This window comes from Bos indicus x Bos taurus, chromosome 8, assembly GCF_003369695.1.
Source record: "Bos indicus x Bos taurus breed Angus x Brahman F1 hybrid chromosome 8, Bos_hybrid_MaternalHap_v2.0, whole genome shotgun sequence".
In the NCBI taxonomy this organism is placed as follows: domain Eukaryota; kingdom Metazoa; phylum Chordata; class Mammalia; order Artiodactyla; family Bovidae; genus Bos; species Bos indicus x Bos taurus.
In genome coordinates this window covers 61,807,505-61,834,645 of record NC_040083.1, presented here as the reverse complement: position 1 = coordinate 61,834,645, position 27,141 = coordinate 61,807,505, and the positions used below count along the sequence as shown (strand labels likewise).

General features: G+C 50.8%; 1 protein-coding gene across 1 annotated transcript in view; it reads left to right on the top strand.

The window, feature by feature from the left end:
• Positions 1–27,141, top strand: part of SHB (SH2 domain containing adaptor protein B) — a 138,865-nt gene that overhangs the window by 30,719 nt on the left and 81,005 nt on the right. The window contains exon 2 of the mRNA XM_027549704.1: positions 19,602–19,722. Coding sequence (XP_027405505.1) covers positions 19,602–19,722 — 121 coding nt within the window. The remainder of the gene's footprint in view (positions 1–19,601; positions 19,723–27,141) is intronic.

Here is a 27,141-nt window from a genome sequence, read left to right as displayed (position 1 = left end):
CCATTATCCTCCTCACTTCCTAGATGAAGAAACTGAGGCCCAGAGAGGTTGAACAAGCTTCCCAAAGTGACACAGCTAGGATGCGAGCTCAGCTATAACTCCAGAGCTCATGTTCTCCAGGACTGTGCCTTGGAGCCTAGGTAGAGTTTGAACGTGCAGTAACTGGAGAATGGAGCGTCCTTGGAGGGCACTGGGGCAGAGAGCCATGACTGGGAAGCTGGCTGGTGACTCCTGCAGTTGAGTGTGGACGATGGTGGACAGTGAGGGGCTGACAAGCAGGCCTCTGTACCACGCAGGTGGAACAGAAGATTCTGAGTCATGTGGGGTCTCCTCACAGGCTTTATTTCACACAGGCTGGCAGACAGGAGCCCTCAAGCTGACTTTTTCTCCAGTTCTGCAGGCCCTCAGCAACTTAGTGAGCCCATCCTCGGAGAAACTGGCAGGACCCTTCTCTACAGAGAGAAAGGGTGGTACATGGAACTGGTTTTGCCCCAGCCCCCCATGTCTGGCCCCATGCCAGCCCCTTACTCTCTCTGGTTGTGATTCATCACCTCGGCAGGAAAAGAGTTGCCTTAGTGGAGTCTCTTTTAAGTCCTTGGAGCATAACATTGAGAGCCAGAATCTGGGACAGAGGAGCTGGGTTTGAATTCTGACTCTAACCTGCTGCCATGGTGACTGTGGACACATTACTCAGCTACTTGGTTGCTCAGTTTTTCCATCTGCAAAATGGGGACAACGTGTGAATCTGCTCCACAGGAGTTGTTGGGAACATGAGAAGAGCTGCACATAGTCCCTGGTCTCTGCTCTCAGTATTTATTGTCTTATGATCATGCTTGTCCCATCCTTGCTGTCTCCAGTCCCTGACTGACCCCATGACTTAGTGGAAGGGGGAGGTCTGGGGCTCAGAGGGTCTCTGGCCACCCACAGAGCTGCTGCAAGGCCAGGGATGCCTGGGTTTGCCCCATCTACCAAGCACGTTTGCACTGTCGATGCTGAGATCATCGCTGCCAGTGGCCGCCCAGCCTCATCCAAGCTTTTGTAACATTCCCCAGGGCTCTGGGGGTTCCTTGTGCCCCAGTCCTGCGTGGGTAGAGCTCCAGGCAGGCAGCACGTTTTGGCAGGTCCTCAGTGGTGTCATTGGTAAAGAGTTTCCTGTGGCTGCGCTTGTTAGGGTTGAGGAAACACAGTTTTTATAGTCCCCTTTTGTTCTTCCCAGATGCTAATAAACTGTTTAAAATTTGGTTAAAATGCTGCTTCTCAAAAACAGACAAATGAGTTGTTTGGGAATTTCTCTTCCCCTGTTAGTCCGAGGTCATCGAGGCTGGTCTGGGGAGAGAGCCCGGTTTCATCATTAGAGTGTGTCTTGCGAACGTGTTTGGTATTGATTTCTGTCTGCAGGGTCTTGTCTTCCTGGAATTGTGGGTCGTGTGCTAGAAAGCACCTGCATCCCAAGCACTAGGCTGGGGGTGTGAGCCCATGCTGTGTGCTGTGTGCTGGGGAAAGCTCATGGGCTGGGATTCCTTGCCTCTTGACTCACTTATGAGCCTGAGCTAGTCACTTCACCTGGGCTGGGTTTGTGAAATCCTATGGATTATTGTGAGATTATAGTGGGATTTCACATACTTCTCTTCTGCTAGAGATCAGTGATTCTCAGTCTTGACTGCATGGTACCATCATCTGGGGGAGCTTTTAGAGAACACTGACCCCAGACCCCACCTTACACCATTTCAATGTTATTTGGGGCAGAACCTAGGCATTGGTGCTTTGTGAAAACTCCTCAAGGGATTCTAATGCACAGCCTGTTGAGAACCATAGGACTAGCCCAGAGGTGGGCACACTGCAGCCCTTGGGCCAAATCCAACTGCTGCCTATTTTTTGAAATAAAGTTTTATTGGCACCCAGCCGTGCACATTTATTTAGTTGTACATATGGCTGCTTTTGCATTACAGTGGTAATTGAGTAGAGTTGTTGCCACAGAAACTGTATGTCCTGCTAATCAAAATATTATCTACTGTTTGGCTCTTTAGAGAAGAAATTTGCTGACATCTCTCGCTAGACTCTTCCCCTCTTTGAGGGCAGACACTGTCCTTCTATCCCCTTCTAGATCACCACAGGCATTGCTGAATTCCAAAACAGAAGTGGCCTGGGTCAGTCCCAGCCCATCAGTTGGAAGAAGAGGCCCTGATTAGCTTAGGCTGAGACCGTCCCCCACTGAGTGACCTGGTCCCAATCTGGAGATATGTCTCATCTCTTTCCTGGATGGTGACGCTCTCTCTCAGCGGGCAGGCTTGTGTATCTTCCCACCCTCACATACTTTTAGGAAATGAGCCAGTTGTACTGCAGAGCAGCACCCTTTGGGCTCTCAAGCTGGGGGGCTTCTTGAGGAAGTGAGAGAAGGGGTTATACTTCTAAAAGCTTGGACCAACTGCTGCCTCTGCCACCCCCAGTGCCCTGCTTTGGGGTGTCATAAAAATCGCAGAAGGAGCAGAGATTCCAGTGGCAGAGGGTCTTAGTCGAGGTCCTCCTGCTGGCTCACGCAGAGATCTGCCCAGAGATCCCTATGGCAGGCAGCTCACTACCTCCTAAAATAACCCTGTGCTATTTTGAACAGCTGTGTTTGATCAGTCTTCCTAACCTTGAGTTGAAATCTTTTCTGTAACCTCCACCAGTTGGTCCTCATTCTGTCATCTCTGGCCCCACAGAACATGTCTACATCTGGTTCCAGGAATTAACTATCCATCCTGCACTGCGCACACATGCCCCTAAATCTTATCTAGAACATACACACTTCTCAGTCTCTTTAATTATGCTCATGAGACATGGAGTCCGGGCTCTTTATCATCCTGGTGGCAGCTCTTAATTAAAGTGCAGGGCCCAGAGCTGGACGTGATTTTCCAGCATCCCTCAGATTTGTGCAGAATGGAAGGAGACAGTTCCTCCCTGGTGGTGGAAGTCATAAGGTCACACCACTGTCAATGCCCCCAGTGGGCAGCTTGGCTTTTGAGAAGCCATTAGACCATGCGAGCACAGCATCACCTTAATAAAGGTCCCAGGCAGCTGAGACTCCTGGGTTCTTGCATATCTATGGCAAGTTATGGCATTATTTCTCCTTCTGCCCACATCTGGCCTGGTGGAGTGTCTGTGGGCTTCCCAAAGGGCTCTGTCCCTTCCTGGCTTACCCTGGAGGTTAGAGACATGCACCCAGCCCCCTCACCTGGCAGATGTGTAGTGTGGTTGTGACAGAGCTCCGTGGGCCCTGGATTTATGACATCCCTGGGCCAGGAACGAGGTTAATATTCTTAATGGCAAAAGGGTGAGCCCCATTATTACCCCAGCTCATTAATCAATGGCAGAACCCGTTTTACCTGTTAGGTGTCCTGGTGTGGGAAGTTCATGAATGGGAATCCAATTTCCTTTTTAAAGCCAAGCAACCTCTCCCCTTTTTAAATCCGGGAGGCAGTTCTGGGGAGGGTGTCGATATTTTAGAGCAAATTTTTTCTTGGGTGGAAGGGGCTGTGGGCAGCCTTTGAGGGCCCTCCCTGCCTTACTCACCAAGCTGACACAGCTGGCCAGGGGTGCTGGGAAAGCGGCAGCAGCTCACTCAAGCTGGTCCCTAAGCCAGCGCCGCCAGGTCAGGACAGCTCCAATTAGGGGATCCAGAATGATGGGGAGCTCAGGGCCATCCGTTTAGACCTGTTGCTCACAGATCAGAGGATGGGCATGACGGAACTGTGGAGAGGGCAAGTGGGGCCAGACCACTCAGGTGGACCACTCAGGTCCACCACTCAAGTGGAGCCCTTTCAGATTGGCTGGTTGGCTGGGGTGATGGTTTAAATGTCCCCAGGGAGTACATCCTTCTGGGGTTCGTATCCTTCTCCCCAAACTGTTCATCATTTAGTCATGTCCAACTCTTTGTGACCCCATGGACTGCAGCATCCTAGGCTTCCCTGTCCATCACCAGCTCCTAGAGCTAGCTCAAGCTCATGTCCATCGAGTCGGTGATGCCATCCAGCCATCTCATCCTCTGTCGTCCCCTTCTCCTTCCGCCTTCAATCTTTCCCAGCATCAGGATCTTTTCTAATGAGTCAGTTCTTCGCATCAGGTGACCAAAGTATTGGAGTTTCAGCTTCAGCATCAGTCCTTCCAATGAACATGTAGGAGTGATTTCCTTTAGGATTGAGTGGTTTGATCTCCTTGCAGTCCAAGGGACTCTAAGAGAGTTTCCTCCAACACCACAGTTCAAAAGCATCAATTCTTTGGCGCTCAGCTTTCTTTATAGTCCAACTCTCACATTCATACATGACTACTGGAAAAACCATAGCTTTGACTAGACAGACCTTTGTTGGCAAAGTTAATACAGCCCTTTATTAATTCTTGTTAATGAAGCAGGGGCCTGTGTTCAGGTTCACCTTCTGGCTCTCATCCCCATCCTGTGCTGACTGATGCTTCTGTGTGCAGAAGTGGGACCCCATCTTTCTACTGCCTCACAGCTGCTGTGAACACCTTCAGAACAACGCTGGAGCTCATTGCCTCTAGTGTAAGGACATGCCTGCACTATTTTTGGTGGTAGGTTGTGGGGAGTAGGAGGAGGTGGGATCCTGGGCAGGATGGAGGAGGCAGTAAGCAATGGAGGGAAGTAATTGCTAGAAGCCCGCCACAGAGCATGGCTCCAGGCGGAAGCGGTGCTTCCCCAGGTGTGGCCTTGGCAGGTTGCAGGTATGTTCCAGTCACAGGGAGGCCGAGGAAGAGGAAGGGAGACTTCCAGCACCCAGCTGATGAGGGAGTGTCGGGGTGGCCCTTGCCCAATTTGGTGTGTATCTGAGCCAAATTGGCAGAGCTTCCTCTTCTTTCTTTCAAACCTCCCTTCAGAGATTTCATTCTGCTGTCGGGAAGGAACCCGGGATTTTTGAAACTCAGGCGGCAGGCTGTGGGTGTCACAGAAGAGCCAAAGACTGGAAGGGAGGCTGGCCAGAGTTGAAACCTGCAACACTTCGTGTGCTCTGAGGCCTTGGAGAAACTAGGAAATCTCTCTGGGCTTTGATTTATCTCATCTGAAAACAATATAATTAGGAGGATGAAGTAAGACAGTGTTAAAATCTCAGTCTTGCCCGACAGTGGGTGTTCCCTCCATCCTCAGCATCATGTCCGAGCCTCTTGACAGTTCTCACCCTCGAGCACCCTCAGGCTCTTGGAGGGTCTGGTTTAGGTTCTCAGGTCCTGGCACCAGCAGACCTGATTTCCAGGCGGTCGTCCCAGGGAGTCGAGCGGGGTCTCACTTCCTGGCAGAGAAGTGTGTGAAGCGAGAAAGCTGATGATGGGATATCATGTTGGGGATATCTCCTGATGGTGCCTTGTCAGAGAGGCACTCAGCCTCCGCGATCGCTTGATTCACACAGTGGATCAAAGTTTACTATTCTGAAATTGATAAGTCTGTTCAAGAAACCTTTGCCTCTCTTTAAGGATAGAACATTTCCAGTGGTAAGGGATTTATGACCTTGTTTGGAAGGAGATTTTACAATGTGCACCAGTAATTAAGGCCACTTCCGGCTTGATTCATGAGGTTACTGTCCTGCACCGTGTTGGCATTTCATAGAGACCAGGTCTCTGTGGTCTTGAATGTGCCCTTGGAGTAAGTGGTGGGAAAAGCAAACCCCCTTAAGTAGTGGATGTATCCCAGACCATTGAAATCCAAAGGAGGGCTTGATTTTTTAAAACAGTGTTGAAAAAACTGAAATATGCCTTATAAACCTGGAGGAAGAAGGCTGGACAGGTGGACTGGTGACCAGGGCTTTTCCTGCCATCCCACCTGCTAGTGTTTGTTCTGGTGGTGCCATATCTCCAGGGAGAGATACTGTACATCACTGAGGACCAGGGGGGCTGGGGTCACCTGTCACAGGAGCCTGGCTCAGGCAGATAGCTGAGCCGACATGCAAGGTCAAGGTTCACAGCCACGGCTGTCGGTCAGTGCCCTGACTGGACTTTGCTCATTGGATTTTTTTTTTTTTTTGGTTTAGGGCAGACCAGAGCCCTTCTCTCTTTGACCATTGGCTGTGGTAGAGGGCACGTCTGACCCTTACAGCTTATCTGGAAAAAAACAAAAAACTGAGGTCCTTGGCCTCCTGGAGCATGTGGGGGGCTGGGGACGTTGTGCCTTTATGGGCATGCCTGTACATTCACGTCTGAGTGCAGATGCGTATGCTAGGCGTGTGTGTATATATTTACTTATTTTATTTACTAAACACTTAAATGATGTCTACCTTGTGTTATGTGCATGATTCCAAGCATTTGACAAATATTTAAGACACAATTCTTGTAACAATCTCCTAAGGTACATCTTTGTATTATTCCCACTTTATAAATGAGGAAACTCGGGACAGAGTGTAAGTTGTGTAGCTTGCCTAAGGTCATGCAGCCTGTTGATGGCCCAGCCAGAAAGTGTACAGGTGCTTGAGTGAAAATATGCTTGTTTCTAGTACCCTAAGCATAAGGGGCCCCTTATAGGCATGAACTCAGGCTTCCCCCTGGAGAGGAATGGCCCAACAAACCCTCTATCGATTCATTAGCTCATTGACCCATCTAGCATTTACTTGGCCCCCTTTATGCCAGGCTGGGACTGAGCATTGGGATGTAGATGGGCAGAGCCAATAGAACCACCCTGTGTTGAAAGCTTTGGGCACTGTGGCTTCACCTTGGGGTTCTCAGGGCAAAGGCTGCAGGTCTGAAATCACTCTGCTGCTGCTGCTAAGTCACTTCAGTCATGTCCGACTCTGTGCAACCCCATAGACAGCAGCCTACCAGGCTCCTCCGTCCCTGGGATTCTCCAGGGAAGAACACTGGAATGGGTTGCCATTTCCTTCTCCAATGCATGAAAGTGAAAAGTGAAAGTGAAGTCGCTCAGTCATGTCCGACTCTTTGCAGCCCCATGCACTACAGCCTACCAGGCTCCTCCATCCATGGGATTTTCCAGGCAAGAGTACTGGAGTGGGGTTCCAGTGCCTTCTCCCTGAAATCACTCACATATTTACAAATCTGGTGCCTCTGGGTAGGGGATCCAGGAGCAAAGAGAATGGGGAAAATGTGTCCATGAGCCTGGACAACTCAGTGGTCCTAAGTCCACGAGTCCACCCCCCGGGCTCTAGAGGGCCTAATCAGAGAGAAGTCTTGTAGAGCCATGGGTGATGGGATGGAGGGAGCAAGTGTGCAATGCCCACATGTGCTTATTTAACTGTATTTCCTTCCAGTCCCCCCCCCTTTTTGGGGGGCTGATCCACACAGAATGTAGGATCTTAGTTCCAGACCAGGAATCAAACCTGTACTCCTTACATTGGAAGCTCGGAGTCTTAACCACCGGACCACTAGCCAGGGAAGTCCTGCAGTCCTTTTTTTTTTTTTTTTTATGTACTTAAATATATGTCTTTCTTTCTCTCACTCTCTCTCTTTTTTTTTTTTTTTTTTGGTGTTATATTTTAGAAAAATTGAATCTTCCTAGTTTCTATGTTGAAATCAGATTTTTGTCAGTTGCTGAAGTGCCAAGGATAAGGCTTTTTTTTAACCAGTAAAGATTCTGGGGACTTCCATGGTATTCAGTGGCTAAGACTCCACACTCCCAATGCAGGGTGCCTTGGTTCCTTGGTCAGGAAACTGGATCCTGCATGCTGCAACAAAGATCAAAGATCCCGCATGCTGCCACTAAGACCTCCCGGCACAGCCAAAATAAATCAATCAAAAATAAATTTTGAAAAGATTCTGTTACCCTCTTTTGTTGGCTGCATAGTAGGGGTCCTCAAGCGGCTCACCTCATCCTGGAACAAGTCAGAACTCCAGCTGCCGGTTCAGAATTTTCTCCTTCTGCACTTTTGGTTGTGGTCTGGGCCATAGATGTCTGCACCAAGGAGGTGCATTTTTAGACTCTGCTGAGAACAGTGTTACTGCAGGCCACTCACTTTTTTGCCTGTGGGGTCAGGCGCCGGCACGGGCTGCCAGCGTCCTCAGCTACAGGGTGGATGAAGTGTGGGTCCCGCAGTGGTCTGGTGCTCCATCAGCCAGTCAAGGGGGGCTGTGGCCCCTCTGCACACAGGTTCACCCTGCTGGGGTCTGTGGCCCCCAAGGCCTTTCCAGGTGCTCACGTGTTCTACCAGCCCACCCACTGCACTGGAGCTTCAGCCCTCCCTCAAGCTGCCAGGTGACTTTGCAGGCCTCTGAAGGGACTAGTGGCCCATCATGGTCCCCATTTGGTTTTGTCCAGGTGCTGGTTACTTGTTCTCTGGAACGGTGGCCCTCGCCCAGGAGAAAATGACCCAGGGCCTTTGTGTGGGAACACTGCCTGTGCTAGGGAAGCTGGCTTCCAGGGACGGCCTGCTTCCATGAGTCTGTACAGTTTCCACCACCTTTTCAAAGCCATTATTCTCTGCTCAGAATGCTTGGAGGGGATGGGACCTGGAGATCCTTCTTCCCATTGCGTGGATGAGGAACCTGAAATTCTGAGAACAGCGGTGTGGGCAGGCTAGGGGCCAAGTGGGACAGGAGTCTGGGGCCATCTGATGGGCCCGCCTGTTGCTGCAGCTACGTGTAAACTCACCAAGTGTGAGGCTCTTCTTGGCCCTCGGCAGCGGATGCTGTCAGCCTCCTCCTCCTTCCTGCTCACCAGTCCAGCCTCCTCCAGCTAGCTTGTACCTGCATCTCTCCCCGAGGCTTTGTGCAGGACCTGCAATGGGGTGATCATCCTTCCCACACTCGTGAGGCAGCCCAGAAGTCAGGGCTCAAGAACAGCTTCCAAAGGGCCCTCCCAGAGTTAGCTGGTGTCTGGTTCCCCTGTCCTCCTCACCTTGGTAAAATGATTCTGAACAGTAGGTTTATGTAGACAGTGTTCAAAAGTTTCCAAATTGGGTGGAGTTTGGGTGGTTCACCTTGGTAGCTGACTTGATTACCCAGCTTTCCTGCTGCTGTCCCTCCCTGACCCGTTTCCCCATCCCTCCTAAGTGTCAGCTCCCAAATATACCACTTGCACCTGACTCCTGGCTTCCGGTTCTGCATCTGGGAGAACCCAGACTAAAATACCTGGCCTGTGGCATCTCAGGTGGGAACAGCATCCTTTCCCGGTTCTCTACTGCTTTCGCCCATGCCAGTATGGTGTTATCCCTCGGTCCGTTGACTCAGTTTCTTCCCACCCCTGGAGGAAGATGTTTTCACAGTGAAGGGGCGAGAGCTCAGGCTCAGAGAAGAGGAAGAGACATGCCCAGACTGCCACACCTGGGGAGAAGCCAGAAAGCACTGAAGCTCGGGTCCCTGAATTCAGTACCGCCCTGTACATCCCCGCCCACCCTTGCTCCTGCCCAGCGCATCTTGTGAGGGCCCTGCTGTGCCCAGGGGCTGATTGCCTTATGGAAGGACCCGCCCGAGTCTGCCTCCCAGCAGAGCACATCATGAGTACAGGGTAACAGAGACAGATATGACATTGCAATGTTCTGTCCCTGGTAACTTTCCCATACCTTAGGAGGGGCCAAGTACATGTAAGAAAAAGTGCTTTGGGCTTCAGGGACAGCTGCTTAACTTAGAGGACTGCCCGAGAGAGAGTTAATTGAGGCTTGGTTGCTGAAGGATTTGAGAACATGGCATTGTTTTCAAAAGTGAATCACCGTTTATTGAGCACCCACTATTAAGCTGAATATAATTGGAAACTTGCAAATATGGTGGTGGTAATTATGGCCGATGCTGCGTGTCCTCCATAAAAAGGCAGTGATTCGGGGGTGGCGGAGGGGCTGCTGTTTAGTGCTCACATCTTAGAGGCGCTGGGGCCTGGCCTGCCTTGCGGCTCCCAGGTTGGAAAAGTGCATGAATCATCCTAATGGGCTGCATTCAGAGAGAATGACCCTTCACTTAGTACGGTCCTGCACCACTGTTGCTGATTATTGAAATGCGCTGTGCCAGCCTGGGCCCCGTCTCCCCTTGATCCAGCTGTGAGCACAGAGCAAAGGCTGGTGGGAGAAGCCCCCTTGTTCTCCACTCCTGCTCTCTCCTGGGCCCTGCGTGGAGCATGGAGGCCTGGTTTCCAGGGGTTTTCAGAAGTGCCCGAGACCTCGGGAAAGGCCTTGGCTTCTTTACTTTACATACTTTTCCTTTGCACACTGCGTTTGCTTTACATACTTTTCTTCTGAGTCCACTGGAGAAGTTGTTCTTATTGGACACAGCCTCCTGTTACCGTGAGAAAGCCCCACGGGCATGCCTGATCCTTCCTTGGGAAGGGAACAGCGGATGGGACCAAAAAATGACTCCAATTCAGCCATCTAAAACCCATTTTGGAAGCGGGCGGCTATAAATATGTATGTAGGTCACCAAACGACTTAGGTTTTTGTGCGGCTGGGATTTGCCAGGAGTCTGGTTCTGTCACCCTGCTAATGAGCATTCTGTTACTGGGCATCCAGGTGACTTGCAAGACCCTTCCCTTCCCTCCCCAGGCCTCAGTTTCCTCCTCAGTAAGAGGAGGGACTCCATCAGGCTGGATGATGGGTTGAGATGATGATCATCAGAACTGACATTTCTCAGGACTCGGCATGTGCCAGCCCCGTTTGAAGTATATCACGCAGATGGGATCATTTTATTCCCACCCCGCTGTCATTTTATAGACGAGGGGCCTAAGGCCCCGAGAGGTGCCTGACTTTCAGAACCGTCCCCTGTCCCTGCTCCTGATGATGGAAAGTCTAGAGAGCCCTGCCAGGGAAGAAGAAAATCCCCATCTTAGCCTTCCTGTCCTGGGTCTGGTCTCAGAGTGCTTTCTAGGCAGTAGCCCCAAACCCAGGAGGGGCACTTGAGCAGGAGCACTTCCCCTCTTCAGCAGGAAGCTTGGGAGAGAGGACTGTCTGGGAAGGTGGGTGCAGGTGGTTGGGGTTTGCAGGAGGGCTGGGCCGTGCTGAGCCAGAGCTCAGGGGAGGACAAAGTGATGCCCAGTGGGTATCCCCAGGTGGACTGAGCCTGGCCTGGGGCTGCCTCCCACAAGGAACTGTCTGTGGGGATGGATTAAGGTTCTTGTGAGAGGAGCTAGTGTGTTTTTCCTGGGGCATGATTGTGGTGAATATGCCCCAAAATTTTTAAGAAAGACTTTAAGAGAAAAATTAGATAGGCATCCAGGTATCACGGGAATCGTGTGGAGCTGGGAGTGAAGAAACATTTGGTTATCTATTTCTGGCACTGACCTTCACTCCCCGTTCCCCAAGACCTCCTGCTCCCCAGTGCATTCGTGCTTTTCAGGCTATGGAAAGTAGAAAATGTTGGGGTTCCGTGTGAGATTTCCTCTGCACAATTTTTACACATAAAAGTTTGAAACCCACTGGACTAGATTGTCTCCCGAGGCCCTCTGAACTCTGACCCCACATGTAGTGACTCTGCAGACCCCCAGGTGCTTCTGTCCTCAGGAGGGAGGCACTGGATTCTCTGTCTGTAGGTTCTGGCTAAAAGCAATGAAAAAATACTAAGACTGAGCTATCTCTGAGTTCAAAATAGAACCTCCCACTGCTTGAGAGATGCTGAGAAGCCGGTCCCTACCACATAACAGCAAGGTTCTGGGGTAAATGAACAGAGGACCAGGCCAGGCTCCACTCCAACAACCTCCCACCCAGGACCCACAGCCTTCTCCATGGGGTGAAACTGAAGGAGGGCGAGGTGTGCATGTGAGAGGAGGGGGGAGGCGAGCAAGCAGGGCTGGAGAGGCGCTGACGAAGGCTGTAATTTGGAATGCATTTTTCCTGACAAGTTGGAGCCTGCAGGTGTCTAGGCAAGCAGCTGTGGCCTTGGGAGGGGCAGGACTGGAAAGACCAGTGGAGACCACCGCCTCCTAACTTGCGGGCCAGCTAACTGGCTGGTCTGTAAAGAAGCGTTTACCACAAAACACCCAAGAAACGGATGACGGCTGCTTGGATAGTGACAACTGTCCTGAATGACTGAACCATAGGGTTGTGAGCTCCCGCCCCTGCAGCCTTATGGGCAGAACCCTCGACCTCTGTCAGTGAAAGAGGGGCCTAGCACTTCGAGATGACTCTGCGTGGCTGAGTCAGACCTTAGAGGAGAGAAAGGGAATCTGTCCTAGGTCGGTGCGGAAAAGCACTCTCCCCACCATCTGATTTCCAGGAGTTTCAGCTGAACGCCTGAATGCAGCTAATTAATCTTCCCCAAATTAATTTTCTTACCATGTCAGAAATGATTTATTGGTGTGCCTGTAGGTAGAGGTGGTCTATGATGGTCAAAGCCAGGGACAAGGAGTGGCGAGCAGGGACTGCTTGCCTGTATCTCCGCATGGGGGCGGGGTGTCCCCACAGCCCTGTGTGTGTTGCAGCCTGTTTTGTGGACCCCTCGGAGCCCTGGGCGTGGGCATAGACCCAGAGCACGCTGCCATCTCAGCACATGGAGGGTGGCCTGGAGGTTCTCTACCTCTTAACCAAGTCCCTGGACTAGGTGCATCCTCCGCAAAGCATAAAAGGCGAAAAAAAGGATCGTTCACAAACATTTTTCTTTTTGTGGTTGAGAAATGTGACAGCTGTTGTCATGCCTAATTGCAGCCAATTTTCTCTCTGTAATCATCACTGGGGCCTTTTCTGGGGTTTCTTCTTGGGTCTTTGTTTTGTCTTTCGGACTAGATTTTCAGCTTCCCATGGACAGAGACCCCAGCTTGATCCCGGGCTCCCAGGAGGTGCCACCATAGCCTATTCTTTATAAACTACTGACATGTCCCCAAGTCATGATATTATTTGCTCTTCGCGAAACTCACATAAAGTTGAGAAAGCAAATAGTTTTGCCCTGTTTCACGGAAGAACTGCTGGAGCTTGGAGAGATAAAAAGAAGCTTGGTCAAAGTTAACCTGCAAGGGTGAAGGAGAGTTGGCTCAGGCCAGAATGCTCTGTCTGGGACGTTTCTGCTTGGTGGGGGTCCCTTCTGTGGAGCCACTCGTTTTTCTGTGTTTTTGCACAGTTCTGGCCTGCTGCTGGGGCTTTGGAAATACCACCCATCTTGGTCACGGTTGGGGTTGTGCAGACAGCCACCCAGCTAGGTATTCCTTGAAGCCGGTGTTCTGCTGTGGAGCAGCTGAAGCTGCACTAACAAACAGAGCACAGACAGGTGGTATCCAGTTTTCTGACCTCTACCCAAACCAGACAGCCACCTTAGAGCTTCTGCTTGGGCACCTGAATGGCAGGAGCTCCAGTTCCAGGCAGCTGTTCCTTTCACTGGCTGTTAGATGTCCTTCCTGACTCATCGAGCTTACTCCTGTATAGTCTGGGTCTGTGTGGAGCACCTGTCTACCTCCTCTTCTCCAGGCAGCCCCTCATCATTGGAAGCCCTCTCCAGGCCCCCAAATCCCTGTTCTGTTAATGCCATCTCTTGGTCAGCATGGCAACTGAGTCTCCCTCTTGAGGATGTCAGGCTTGTCACGGTGGGCCCCAGAGGAAGACCAGGACTCCAGCCTGCCAGTCCCCTGATGGGGGCATAAACAGGGAGCCACTGGCTGCTGCCGCCATGCATGCTGTTCACTTACCTTCAAGGAGCCCTCCTGACCCCCAGAGTGGAGGGGAGGGCCAGGTTGCCCGCGTGGCTCCTGGGTTTCAAGCTGGAAAGCCAAGACACAGAACCCCAGGCTGTCCATGGCCCCTCTGCCCCTGCACAGTCCAAAGGCAGGCCAGTCATACTCTGGCCTGTATTTTCAGCCAGGGATGTTGAACCTCTCTTATTTATTTATTTTTGGCTTTATTAATAAATAAAATAAAATTGATTGATTGGTTGATTTTTGGGGTCTTCTGTGCGACATGGGCTTTTCTTTAATTGCCACGAGTTGGGGCTACTCTTTGTCGCAGTAAGCGGGCGTCTCATGGCGGTGGCTTATCTTACGGCAGAGCACGGGCTCTGGGGCACTCGGACTTCAGTAGTTGCAGCTCATGGGCTCAGTAGCTGCTGTCCCCAGGCTTCCAGAGAACAGACTCAGTAGTTGTGGCACAGACTTAGTTGCATGTGGATCTTCCCAGATCAGGGATCGAACCCATGTCTTCTGCATTGGCAGGCGGATTTTTTTTACCACTGAGCCATCAGGGAAGCCCCTTAGTTGTTCTTTAAAGTGGTCCGAAGGCAGTGGGGAGGCTTAGTCATTTAATCTGGGGCTCCTGACCTTTTTGAGAAGTGCCTGACACTTTGCAGGCATATATGAATGTGATGGAGGGAGCAACAACTTTATCAGTTATCAGATTCCCAAAGAGATCCATGACCCCCAAACCATGAAGAAAGCTAGCACAGTTTTAAGAATAAATTGATAAGGAATGGTCCAACTGGGACCATGTAGAACATTCCCAGGTGTGTTCACACGCAGTTTGCTTTAGAGTAGAGCAGACAAAAGCCATGTGCCTGGAAAGGACACAGAGCCTCATGGGTTGCCGCCCCCTCACTTTCCAGGAAGAGGAAAGCAGCAGAGGGTGGTGGAAACTGGTCTTGCCTCATCCCGCAAGTGGCTGAGCTGGGGCAGCCCGATGCTGCCAGTTCTCACAGGCAGCAGAGCATAGGAGGTGCCTGTATGGCTTGGAGGAGGTGCCTGTGGGTCAGTGGGGACAGCACAGGCCACCCCGTCCTGGAAGGTAGAGCTGCCCTTCTCGTGTCCCTTCTTTTCAGTAGGCTTGAGTGCTTTTAGCAGGGATACCTGTACATTTCAGCTCTTCTCCACAGTCCCACCAGCCCTCCCTGGAGCCAGGTAACCTTCCTGGAGAGTTTGAACAGCAGTCTTGTTCTGATAGGATCTATGCTTTGAACAGAGAGCATTGCCCATCTTCACAGCCAGGCCCAGCCTCAGCCCTGGCTCCCCTCAGGGGGCAGGGCAGTATCTGGCCTCCCCCCAGCTCACGCATGTTGCTCAATCTGACCAGCCCTCAGGATTGCACAGAGGATGCCATCACTCCCGCGTCTTGGATCCTGGAGATGGATCAAGGCGTGTTGGATCATCTCTTACTCCACTTGACCCCCAGGGAAGAAAGCAAGAGAGAGCTGCATTTTACACTGACTTCTTGCTTCACTTTATTGAACAAGGCTGAGAAACATCTGGGAAAAGTGGAATTCCAAAGTCATATCGAGAGGCTTAGCTTTAGATTGGTGGGCGAGGGGGCTGGCTCTAACTTAAGGTTTCCCAAACTTTACTCATAAGAATCACCTGGGTTACTTATTAAATATACAAGTTATTAGGGCTAAGAATCTGGGTTTTATAAAACAAGGATTCCAGGCCACGCCTATCTTCAGGCTAGTTTAAGAAGTAGTTTATCTCCTCTACCAAAAATAACCTGTGAAGAGGAGTGCTTTGGAAAATTTAGTTTTTCATATAATTGAGTAATAAGTTTTTCTTGTTTGAAAAATGTATTAATATTACAGACAAGTCTCCTTTTATTTTCTCTCATCACCCCATCCTAGTCCCTCCCTCCTCCCAGAGGAATTGTCAGTTTGAAGAGTCTGTCTCCCCAGACATTTTTGTTACATCAAATAGAGATACAAGTTTCTGTTTAATTTTCATAAATAGGTATCATCTTGTATTTATCATTCTACAACCTGCTTTCTTTCCATTCAAAGCTATATCATGGAGCAGTGTTGGTGCAATAGCATTAGAGTGACTGCTTTTTTTTTTTTTAATCTAAAACATAATATTCCTTAGTAGAAACTGGCACGGTTTATTTAGCAATTCGCCTATTGATGGACATAGAAGGTTCTTGAAGTTTCTCTTTATTACTTGCTTTAGTGAACATCCTTGCCCAAGTCTCCCTTGTGCACATTTGGGAATAAATACAGAGAAGTGAAACTGTTGGGTCAAACCACGTGCTTTTTTGGAGTTTAGTGGATTCTGCCCAAAGTTAGCCTTCACAGTGGCTCTACCATTTACCTTTCCACCCAGAGCCTGTGGAGAGAGAGGACCCGGTTCTCCATACAAGTGCCACTGTCTCGTTAAAGCACGTGGGCCTGTGCCCAAGTGGAGGCCCCCACTTTAGTGCTTCCCTTTGGGGGTGAATTGAAAGACTACCTCCCATCATGAAACTAAATCCTCGCGAAAACCCAGGCTTCAGACTGCTGTCAGGGATGGACCAGTTCCACCCAGCAGTGTGTGCAAAGCAGAAAGGAGGCCTGTGGGGCTAACTCCAGAGCCCTGTCAGAGGGGCACTGAGTGTGCTGGGATTCTAGAATCCTCTGGACTGCTGTGGAAAGGCAAGGAAAGTGAAGTTGCTCAGTTGTGTCCAACTCTTCACAACCCCATGGACTGTAGCCTGCCAGACTCCGTTCATGGGATTTTCCAGACAAGAATACTGGAGTGGGTTGCCATTTCCTTCTCCAGGGATTCTTCCCCACCCAGGGATCGAACCTGGGTCTCCCACACTCCAGGCAGATTCTTTACTGTCTGAGCCGCCAGGGACTGCTGTAGGCCATGTACAAAAACGGGAGGTTGGGACAGGGCTCTTGAGGACAGCACCCACCCTCCCCGCCTCGCTCCCGCCCCGCTCCAGTTTCACCGCTTTATAAACCTATGAAAGTCCTTCAGGCCACTGGCTAACCTGGGACTCTCCAATTTTGTTTGAAAGCAAGAAAAGGCTTGCCTGGCTTTTAGCCATACCTGGCTTCTTATCTCGGAGAGGGGCAGGCAGTACACCCATCCCAGGAGGCCAAAACCATGAAAGACGATGTGTTAGGCAGCCACATCTAGTTAGGCAGCCACACTCAACAGCCGTCCTTCTGCTGCTCTCCTCCCTGGGGAGTGGTGGGCCCAGTGGCCTGGCTTCCCCTCTCAGCTCTGCACCTGCCTGTGTAAGGCAAACTGGCCATCTGAAGGGTCCAGTGCCCTGTTGGGTGTTTGCCTATTCAAGATCAAAATCACGGAAAGGTTCTTGTATACCTGAGTGGCCTGACCTACAGAGGGGTCCCGGTTGGCTCCCTTTTGCTTGAACTGTTTAATTAGATTTAAGGTACTTGTCCACTAACAGGGGCATTTTAAAGCAAAGCGTGGTGTCCCTGGGCAGCTTGGATAGTGGCCACCCTTGAGGCCGGTGGCACATTGCATGGCTAAGCTCCCTACTCAACTCTCCTAACTCTTGGTTAAATTTTTACTCCAAAAACCAGGACAAGATTTTGTGAAAGGTCAGACAGCTCAGTTAGTGTTTGCCGAGTTTCACGTTGCTTAAACCTCAAATTCCCTCCCCTCTACCAACCTTACTTTGAAGTTTGAAAGGAAATTGATTAAATATTATACATTTTTAGGAACCTTCCGATTTGCTTCTTAAACTAACAGAATTCTAAACTGTTTTTTTTGTAAACGGAAGGATTTTCAAACTGTCAGCAGGTATAACTAGAACCATATGTCAGCAGAGACCAGGAGCTTTCCCTGGTTTCGGGATTTGTAAATTCTTATTGAAACGGAAGCAAGCAGGGCAGGCAGCCTGAGGGCCCCCATGACAGCCTGAGCTCAGATCTCATTTTAATTAGAAAATACAGATAGCGCCTGCTGAACCGAAGGCCTCCCAGAGCTCCCGTCCCAGGGCGAACAAAGATTTGGTTTGTATCCTTCTTGCCTCCGTGTTTGCAAATTACTGAGCACTTCCGGGAGGAGCTGGAATGTTGATTTCTAGATTACGCAGCCGAGCACCCTCCCCAGCTAATCCCCCCAAAGTGATTTTTTTTCTCTTAGGGAAATATTTGCTCCCTTCCTCGTTGCAGAATAGTCGGAGGGTGTTCACGAAGAAAAGAGACTGCAAGGAAGGCGAGGACGAGAGAAATGAGATTACATGTCATCCACAGCAGGTTCATCATTTGAATTCTGAGACACAAAACCCTATGCACCCCAGATCTGCATCTGAGCTGTTCTGTAGGACAGTGGTTCACGTGTCTAATTTTCTCCCTAATGTGTTCTGCAAATGGTAGAGTAGAAATATCATATGGAAGACATGAAAGGCCCTACCGCTCCTCTCCCCCATCTCTCCCTGCCTGTGTCATTTGAGCTCAGGGAGTCCCCAGAAAGGCCACAATTACAATGTCAGCATCTGGAAGCGCCTCCACTGGGACTAGAGCCTGACCCACAGCCGCTTCGGAGCGGTGGCAGCGGGCCCCGCACATGCTCAGATGGTGCTCCAGCCCTGGGTCTTTCACGGATAAGCCTGCCCTTGTTCAGGGAGCAGTGACTGCTGTGTGCAATGCCTCCCGCCGGCCGTCCTGGCCACATGCTGGTGACAGGGCAGCTGCCCGCGGTCCTAACGTGGGCATCACATTCCGGGCAGCTGGAGGTCACTCTGCTCACCCGGCCAGGGCTGCTGCCACAAACTGCCACTTACCCGGCAGACAAAGGGGGATTTTTCCCTTCCCCTGGGTTTACAGGCCCCTCAAATGCCTTACATTCCAGGAGCTGGGTGAGAGTGGAGGCTCCTGTGGTTTCTAATTAAACCTACAATTTAAATAACAATTCATGAAACCCCAAGGGTTGAGAGACAGGCTAACCTGCCCCCCTCCTCCCAAAAGAGGCAGCTGGGTGGCCCTGGCTGGGAGGCTGAGGACTTGCCCTTTGCTAGATGTGGGACCAAAGGAGCCCAAGTCACAGTGAGTTTTGGTGGAGCGAGGATGCGTTGAAAAGGGACCTGTGCTTTCCCCTCTGGTGAGGGTGCCCCAAGGGGCACCTCCAATGAGAAGAAAAGTTGCTGTGTTTGCTTTTAGCATGCAACTGGGAATTTTTACCTTTCTCCTGGGAAAAGAGAAAGCTTTGAAGTATTCAAAACTCAGATTTTTTTATGATCTCGGGGACTCCCCTGGCTGCCCCCACCACCTGGCTCCAGGTGACTGCTCTGTTTGTTGTGGAACTTTCGTTGTTTTCTGGAATACAGACAAATGAGGAGTCCAGGAAGGAGGCAGAGGAACCAGCCAAGGGTCTCGGTTCAGCCCCCGCCCGCTCTAGACCTCAGTTTCCTCATCTGTCACAGGAGAGTCTTCTGATATGTGGCTTCCAAGGCCCTCGCTGCCCTTAGCAGTCTGTCTGGCCATCCCCGAGCTGCTCTTGTGTTTTCACTGGGCCCGGCTGGGGCTTCAGTCATCTTTGCAGAGCGTTGATCTCACCGAATTGTTGTTTGATTACCCAAGGCATGGTTGTGTTCCAGATTTGGGAAAGTGGAACGCTGGACATAATTATCTCGAGACAAACTCTTCTATGCCTCAGCCAGCACCAGGAGCATGTCAGCATTTCTGGGCTTTCTGCGAGCTCCTTTCCAACTTTCCTCCCTCTACATTCATTCCATTACTCTAAGCAAGTCACATCCCCCGAAGACGCCCTCCAGGTTCTTGCCTCTGTGCTTCTGTTCTCACTTCACTGTGCCTGGAGCAGCCATCCTACCTGTGCAGGCCCAGGACCCTCCCTTAGGATGGAGCACAGCAACGTGGGTTCCCTGTTACCCCTGCAAGAATCAGAGCTCCCTGCTGGTGGGCACCAGTTCAGACTCCTGCCTCCACCTCCCCTTCCTTGCCCACCTGGCACAGACTCGGTTTATATTTGTTGAAGCAAAGCCTGGCTGTGAACAGAAGTGAAGTAGAAAGCCCCAGGTGGACTCACACCCTTGCCATCTTCTCTACAGGTGACCATCGCTGATGACTACTCGGACCCCTTTGATGCCAAGAATGATCTCAAAAGCAAAACAGGAAAGGGAGAGAGCGCAGGCTACATGGAGCCCTATGAGGCCCAGAGGATCATGACTGGTAAGCACAGACACTTGCAACTCCGCGGGGAGGTGGATGGGTCACATGGTCACCGGCCAGCCTCTGCAGGGGAAGGTGTGTACTTTGGAGGTGGTGGTTGGGGGGTGGCACTGTGTTGAATCTTTACCACAGGTTATCTGTTCAGGTTTCACTGACCTCAGGAAGAACCCGGCAGGGCACAGTGACTGTCCAGAGATAGTAGGGTACTAAGTACAATTCATCAAGAATTCATCAAGAAGTAAGTGGGGAGGTGGGGGGAGTTTCCCTTAGGAATTTCTAATTCAAAAAAGATACAGCTTTTGAGGTGGAAAGCTTGGAGCTTCCTAGCATCCAGGGCAATAAGAGAAACAGGCAGAGTTACCTTGCTTTTATTACTTAGTAGAAGGGGGCAGACTAGGTCTTTAGGGACAAAGTTATCCCTGCCCCCATCCAAGAAAATCTTTGTTTTAGGACAGGAAGCAGCTTAAAGCACCATGGTCTTTGTGGCAGGTTTATAGGAAACACAGAGACTTTCCTCCTATAACTGTTTTCCTATTGGCCCTTGATAATGAAACCTGTCAGAGCAGCAGTGTGGGGCCCAGAAGAATGTGGCCGGGTATGTGGTATCCTGGGGGGGTCTGTTTTCACCAGAATAATACTTGGAACATCTTAAAAAAAAAAAAAAATGGTTATTTGGCTGCACCGGGTCTTAATTGTGGCATGCGGGATCTTCAGTCTTTGTTGCAGCATGCGAGATCCTTAGTTGCAGCATGTGGGATCTAGTTCCCAGACCAAGGATCGAACTGGGTCGCCTGCCTTGAGGAGCACAGAATCATAGCCACTGGACCACCAGGGAAGTTCCAGAGCATCTTTAAAGAATTAAGAGATATCAGGTAGCAGCCATCTTGACAGACCCCAGGCATGGGCGGGTGGTAGGGAGATCACAAGCAGGGGAGAACCCCTCCATGAGGGTCCCCCTGGTTCAGGAGGATGGTCCAGGTATGGAAGAACGCTCGTGGGTTGGCCTGCTCTGACCCTGAGCAGGACAGTGATGTGAGCAGGGGCACCATGTACTGCAGACCACAGGCAGGTGGCCCTGAATTCTGAGCCTGTTGAGTCGGTGCCCCATATGTCTCAGGGTTTGGGATTCAGGTGCCTCCTTCTGTGACCCTCTTATTGTTTATTTGGTGTTCATGTTTTTGAGCACGTTCTCCTGATTCCTTCTGAATTTAAAGGAGGAAGGGAGGGACTTCCCTGGCAGTCCAATGGTTAAGACTCTGTGCTTCCGCTGATTGGGGAACTAAGATCCTGCATGTGGTGTGGCCAAAAAGTAAAATAAAAAATAAAAGAACATATTGAAGAGAAGAAGAAGGAGGGGGAGGAGGAGGAGAAAGGGAAAGGAAGCACCAGTTACTGAGCTCTTAGCACATGCTGGGCCTGAGTTGAATGTTTCTCTCGGGCTGCGGAGACCCTCTAGGATAATTGTTGAAGAATCTGAGTATCAGTCCAGGCCCTGCTTCCAGGACTCTGCCTCATGTTCTTCCTGCTCACGGAAAGCAATTCTCTGGCTACCTGTGTAGGCTCCAGAACACCAGGCTGCTTTGTGAAGGGCTGAGTCAGGAAGCAACTGGTCAGACTCCTGAGGGCCACCTCTTATGCCCTCTCCCATCTTCCTGATCTCTCTTGGCAGAGGAGCCTTTGTGGGCGCTCTGACATACATGCTCATTAAGCCTCACCATGTCCTTGCAAAGGAAGTGTTGTCTCATTTCACAGGTGATGGAGGCTCTGGACAAGTCACTTCCCTGGGGTCCCACCAGCAAAAAAGGGAGAAGGCATTACAGATCCAGACCTGCACCTTCAGAACATGGGGGCGGGGAGCTGACAAGGGTGGGTGGGAGCATCTGCTGCGAGCCAGACTTTGGGGAGAGTCTGCAATTGCTCAGCGTCTCTGGAGTGGAGCCGGGCTCCTCCTGGGTGCTGCCGTGGACCGCAGCGGTGAGGAGCTGATTTGCCAGGTGGAATTGTCCTGAGGGACTTTGACTTTTTAATGAGGCACACCCACAGGGGCAAGGCCCAATGCAGGGCAGTTTGAGTTTACCAGAAACCTGTTCAGATCTCAGGCATTCTCTGTCCAAAGAAGCATCCTTCTATTTTCTGCTCCGTGCTTTCTTCGTACCTTGGAGACTATGCTCAAATTTACCCACGTTTTTATGTTTTTAAGGAAATAGGTGATTAAACTGGACATTTTCTGGGTGTAATGACCTTGCAGCAGCTCCTTTGACTTGGAATTCCTTGTGTGTAACATCACCATCACCGCAGTGACTGATGGCGGGGCTGGGGGCTGGGTTAGCCAGCACCGTGTAAGTGTTCCAGGAAGTAGCTCATTGAGCTGCCGTGAAGCTCGCATGGGAGGGGAGGTGACAGAGGTGGGTGCCAGGGATGGCAGCCGAGCAAGGGGTGGCACAGAACAAGTTTACGTTCGACCTTTTAGGGTGACCTTTCTTTTTTTGATGCTGTAATATTTATGTGTGTGAGTGCACGTAGCTTCTAGTAACGGGGCAGGTCTCTTTGGTATGTAAGAATAATGCTCCTGGGATGAGCACGGCCTCTGTGCCTGAGATGGCGTGCCTCTCTATACTGGTCTGAAAGGAGACCAGGCTGATGTCAAGCAGATCTGGGATGGTCACTTGCCACCAAGTGGGCCTCAGTTTCTCACTGAGAAGCAGGTGCCTTAGAGTGGACAGTCACTAGTACTTGTAGCCGCTTTTGGCTGTGAACTAGCTGTTTTGACCCTGGGTAGCACGTTCTGTGATTCTGTTTTTCCCGGTTTAAGGAAGGATAGATCAGTAATAACAGCAGCAGCAGTGGCAGCCATTGCCAAGTTCTCTCATACTTGTTTATAGCACTTGGTGTGAATTCTTGTCAGATCTTCACCATTACTCTTTGAAGTGTAGGTGCCCATTCCCCTGATAAACTAAGGCACAGAGATATTAAGTAATTGCTCCAAGGCAACATAGCCAGGTAGTCAGTTGGGGGTGCTGTCTGCCAACACCCTGTTTAACAGCTACGTAGGGTCTGTCCAGCTTGATTTTCAGCCTCCTCATCATGGCCCATGTGGAGTAGGGGGCCTATGATTAACTGGCAAGGTTTTGTTCTCTGCAGTCTTGGCACCATGCAGCAAGCGGTAGAGAGCTTGTGGGAGGTATGATTTGGTGAACGGAGAACTCAGGCCACCCCACTGGCTGTAGCTAGGATAGAGTGCATGGAGAAGCATGCCTGTTTTTCCAGGGGCTCCTCTTACCCACTTCCCTCTTGTCTGCTTCAGCTCACCCTCTCCCGTCGGCTCCCCTAGTGTCATCCATGGGATTTAGGTTGTGGCTCCAAAATGGAGGTCAAGTCTCCATGGAGCCTCAGAACCCATGTATGCCTGGACCTCACTTTTTGTCCTGATCACCTCTCTCACCCCAACAGCAGCTCTGGAGATAACACCTAGGTGTTAAGGAGTTAACACCTAGGGCTCTATGGAACCCCCCTGGAAAGCTAGTAACCCAGTCCCAGCTTTCCTTTTTATAGGTGAGGAAACTGAAGCTCAAAAAGGTCATGATCCTTTTGAGACTTTTTAAAACATTCTGGTTAAATATGAAGCTACTTTGTGAAGTACTGAGTTGCCCATCCCTAGAGGCATCCAAGCAGAGGCAAGACAACCAGCACTGGGAGAGGACATGAAAGTAGTGAAGTCTCAGATGTGTGGTTGGTTCAAGCTACCTCTTAGGCCTGTGCCAGCCCTGAGCTCCAGGGTGTCCTGATTCACTGTGCCCTGCCCTGTCATTAGACACCTAGGACCAGTCCCACAAAGGGAGCACCTGAGACCAGCTCTGAATAGGAGAGGATCTGGTTAGGGCTGGCAGCTTCCTTTCTCAGTGCCAGCCTGACTCACAGCAACTGTTCAGTCCTGGTTCCCCTTTTCTTATTCCTTGGCCCATCCCTTGAGGTCAGGTTCTGGTCTTGACCTTTTCCATGTGTGCGCTGAAGAGGAAGGATATACCACTTCTTGATGTCCATCCTGCCCCTGTGTCTACCTTTAGTGTCCCCAGGCCAAACCTCCCACTGAGCTGGTAGAATCATGCCACCCCTCTCCAAAACCCTGCTTTGCAGCCCATTCTCTCCTTCTTCCCTGAGGCTTGATGCTGGGACTTGAGAGCTCCAGATGCACAGAGACACCTACTGATGCAGAGGGAAGGGTGTTGGGCTGAGTCAGGCCCACTGGGGTGACTGTGTGGGCCAGGGTGCTTAGCGTGTTGGGGACCGCATTGTAAAACAAGGCATGTAACACTGATGTGAGTCTTGGGTGGAGGAACAAACTTCGTACATGTGCTTGAGATCGTTGATGTTGGGGGCAGAGGGCCTGTTTGGTCCTTCACGTGGTTTTCTGTGCTGCTGAATTCTCTGACCAGTCCCCATCGGGGCCCTGCCCATTTGGAGTGCATGCATGCATACTCAGTTGCTCAGTCATGTCCGATTCTGCAATGCTATGGACCGTAGCCCGCCAAGCTTCTCTGTTATGGGATTTCCCAGGCAAGAATGCTGGAGTAGGTTGCATTTCTAACTCCAACCCATTTGGAGGTGGGTGGCCAAACAAGCAGGACGCTGGAGCAGTTGGTTCCCAGGTCCTCTGCAGTACTTTGGTACCCGGAGCCTTTGCCAAGCCCTGCTGTGTAGGCATCTGGACCATGTAGCCTAGGCAAATACTGCCTCTGCCTCTGGGAATATCTGTGAAGCATGGAGACAGACATGGACCCCAGGGCTGGTTGGTGCGTGGAGGTGAGCTGTAAACCTCCAAGAGTTCAGAGCAGAGACAACAGCTTCCTGTTGGGCCATCCCAGGTGGGTGGGAGGTGAGAATGGTGGGGGTGAGAGCTGGGCCTGGCAGCCAGGCAGAGGGAAGAGCTTGAACAAAGGCATGGAGGTGTGGGAACTCTCTGCCCGAGAGGAGTGGCAGGAGATGAGGCTTCTGATAGGATCCTGATAGGAAAAGCACGGGGCAAGAGCATGTAAAGATGGATGAGATCATCAGGCCCTTGTTACCCTAAAGGCACAAAATATTTCTCACCCGGGATCCTTCCTCCCCAGGCCTTCAACCCCAGGAATTCTCAGAGATGCCCACGGTGATGGTGGTGACAAGGAAGGTGGGAGTTTGTTTTTTTAGAGGGCTCTCCTCTGTGTCAGGCGCTGGTCCAAACCCTTTCCCTGACGCGCTCATTTAGTCCTCCCAAGGAACCTATGAGATTTAAGTACTACTATCATCCCCATTTTACAGATGAGAGCACTGAGTCTCAGAAAGGTTAAGTAAGCAGCAGAACCAGGAAAAGCAGCACCCCCTGGAGCCCCTGCCTTTAGCTAAAATGCACTCACATCTGTCCTGGACTCCCAGAGGGTCTGCAAAAATAACTGGGAATTTTACAGTTACTTAGGCCTCATTTTGAGGTGTGACTCCCCCCACCCACCCCCCATCCTATATAAAATTGTTCAAAGTGTCATCTCACAGGATGAATCATATAAGCATTAGTTGAAAGCATTTCATATAATTTTTAATATGTAAGCAATTATACATTTAAAAGTCCTTAGCATGTTTTTATTATAAAATCAACTTTATAGCATAATAAGAGGAAATTAAAAGAAAACCATTTCACACAGAGCCCTGCTGCTCACGACTTGCCTTATGCCCTTTTAAACTCCATGTGCTCATGGGCACTCTCCAGGTAAAGCCAGTTACTGATTTGATTTGATTACTTTTATTTTTGGCCATGGCATTCGGGACCAGGGATCGAACCCATGCCCCCTGCAATGGAAGTGTGGGAGTCTGGCCCCTGGACTGCCAGGGAGGTCACTGATTTTAAAGGTGGAGGAGCAGGTGGGGTCATCCTTTCATATCTTCTTATCCTCTGGAGTGGCCTCTTCCAGTGGCAGTGTGCTTTCTGAGAGAATGATGGTTGTGTACCACTTTCAAGTCTCTGTATTCCAGTGGCGGCCTGTTTCTGGAGGGAGGAGGCAGGAATGTGGACTCTAGCCCTGGCTCTGCTCTGGTGTACTGTGTGACCTGCGGCAGGTTGCTTCCCCTCTCTGGGCCTCAGTTGCCTCATCTGAAAAACCAGATGCTGCCTTCTTCCCTAGGCTCAATGAGGGTCTTTATAAGCCCTTAGGTTTCCTGCCTTTGTGGTCACAGTGGGCTTCTCTGGCTGTCCTGGGCAGGCCTGACAACCCCACCCGCACCTTGCCGCCACTGCCCTCCTCGTAGCAGCAGCCCAGGTCTTGCCAGGTTGTGAGGAAGAGCTGGCGTGGCACTGTCCCAGGAGCTTCAAGTCTGTACCCTCTGGATGGCCACCTCCAGATGCCATTCCTGGAGCTGTTAGTCTTGAATCCCAGAATGAAATCCCCAAACACTAGCAAATGCTTCTCAGAGAAGGCGCCCTCTGAGTCTTGCCTGGCCATCAGAGAGAGGGGCCGCCTCCTGCCTGAGATTCCTGCCCTCCTTACATGTTCACTGTCGTCCCTGCCCTCCCACTTGAGGCAATCCCCTTTTTTTTTTTTTTTTTAAATTGAAGTATAGTTGATTTACAGCGTGTTAAGTTCTGCTGCACAGCAAAGTGATTCAGTTATACACACCTATACATTCTTTTTTAAATATTCTTTTCCATTATGGTTTATCACAAGGTAGTGAATACAGTTCCCTACGCTATACAGTGGGACCTTGTTGTTTATCTATTCTCTGTATAATAGCCTGAGGCAACACTATTTTCCTGTCCTTTTAGTAGTGGGCAAGTAAAGGGCCTTTCCGTCTGGGCCCCTGAGCCCAGGCCCTTCCTAGCTCTGCAGCACCGTGGAGCAGTGGACTCTGCTCCCAGGATGTCTGTGCACCCGTCTCTCCTTCTCACCTGGCCTCCTCCACAGCCCGGCTATCCGAACAGTCTCCACACCCTTCGTTCCCCTCACCCTGTACAAGCCCCGTGCTCCTTTCCGTCTGCCTGCTTTCCTAGTTGCCTCAGGCTCCAACCTGTCCTGGGGAGGGGGAGCGTCACAGGTCTCCACCGGCTGGGGGATGGCAGATGGCACTCCCCTTAAAGAGCAGTCTTTCTGCCGAGCACCCTCTTTCCACATGAGGCCCAGAGAGGGGCACAAGCTGGCCAGAGTCACACAGCCACAAGCTGTGTGAGAGCAGGTCTCCTGACTTCTAACACAGGGCTCCTGCTCTGGTTTTGAAATGTTTGGAAACCTGCCCAGGCACTCTCCTGCCTGACAGATAGAAGGCTTGGTCATGGACTGTGCAGAGTTCCCTGGCTGGTCTATCATTTACCAGAATGACTTACCTACCAGACAGGAAAGAGATAATCAAGTGTAAATAGATTTTGGATTAGTCACCCAATGACTTTCATGTTCTTGAGAA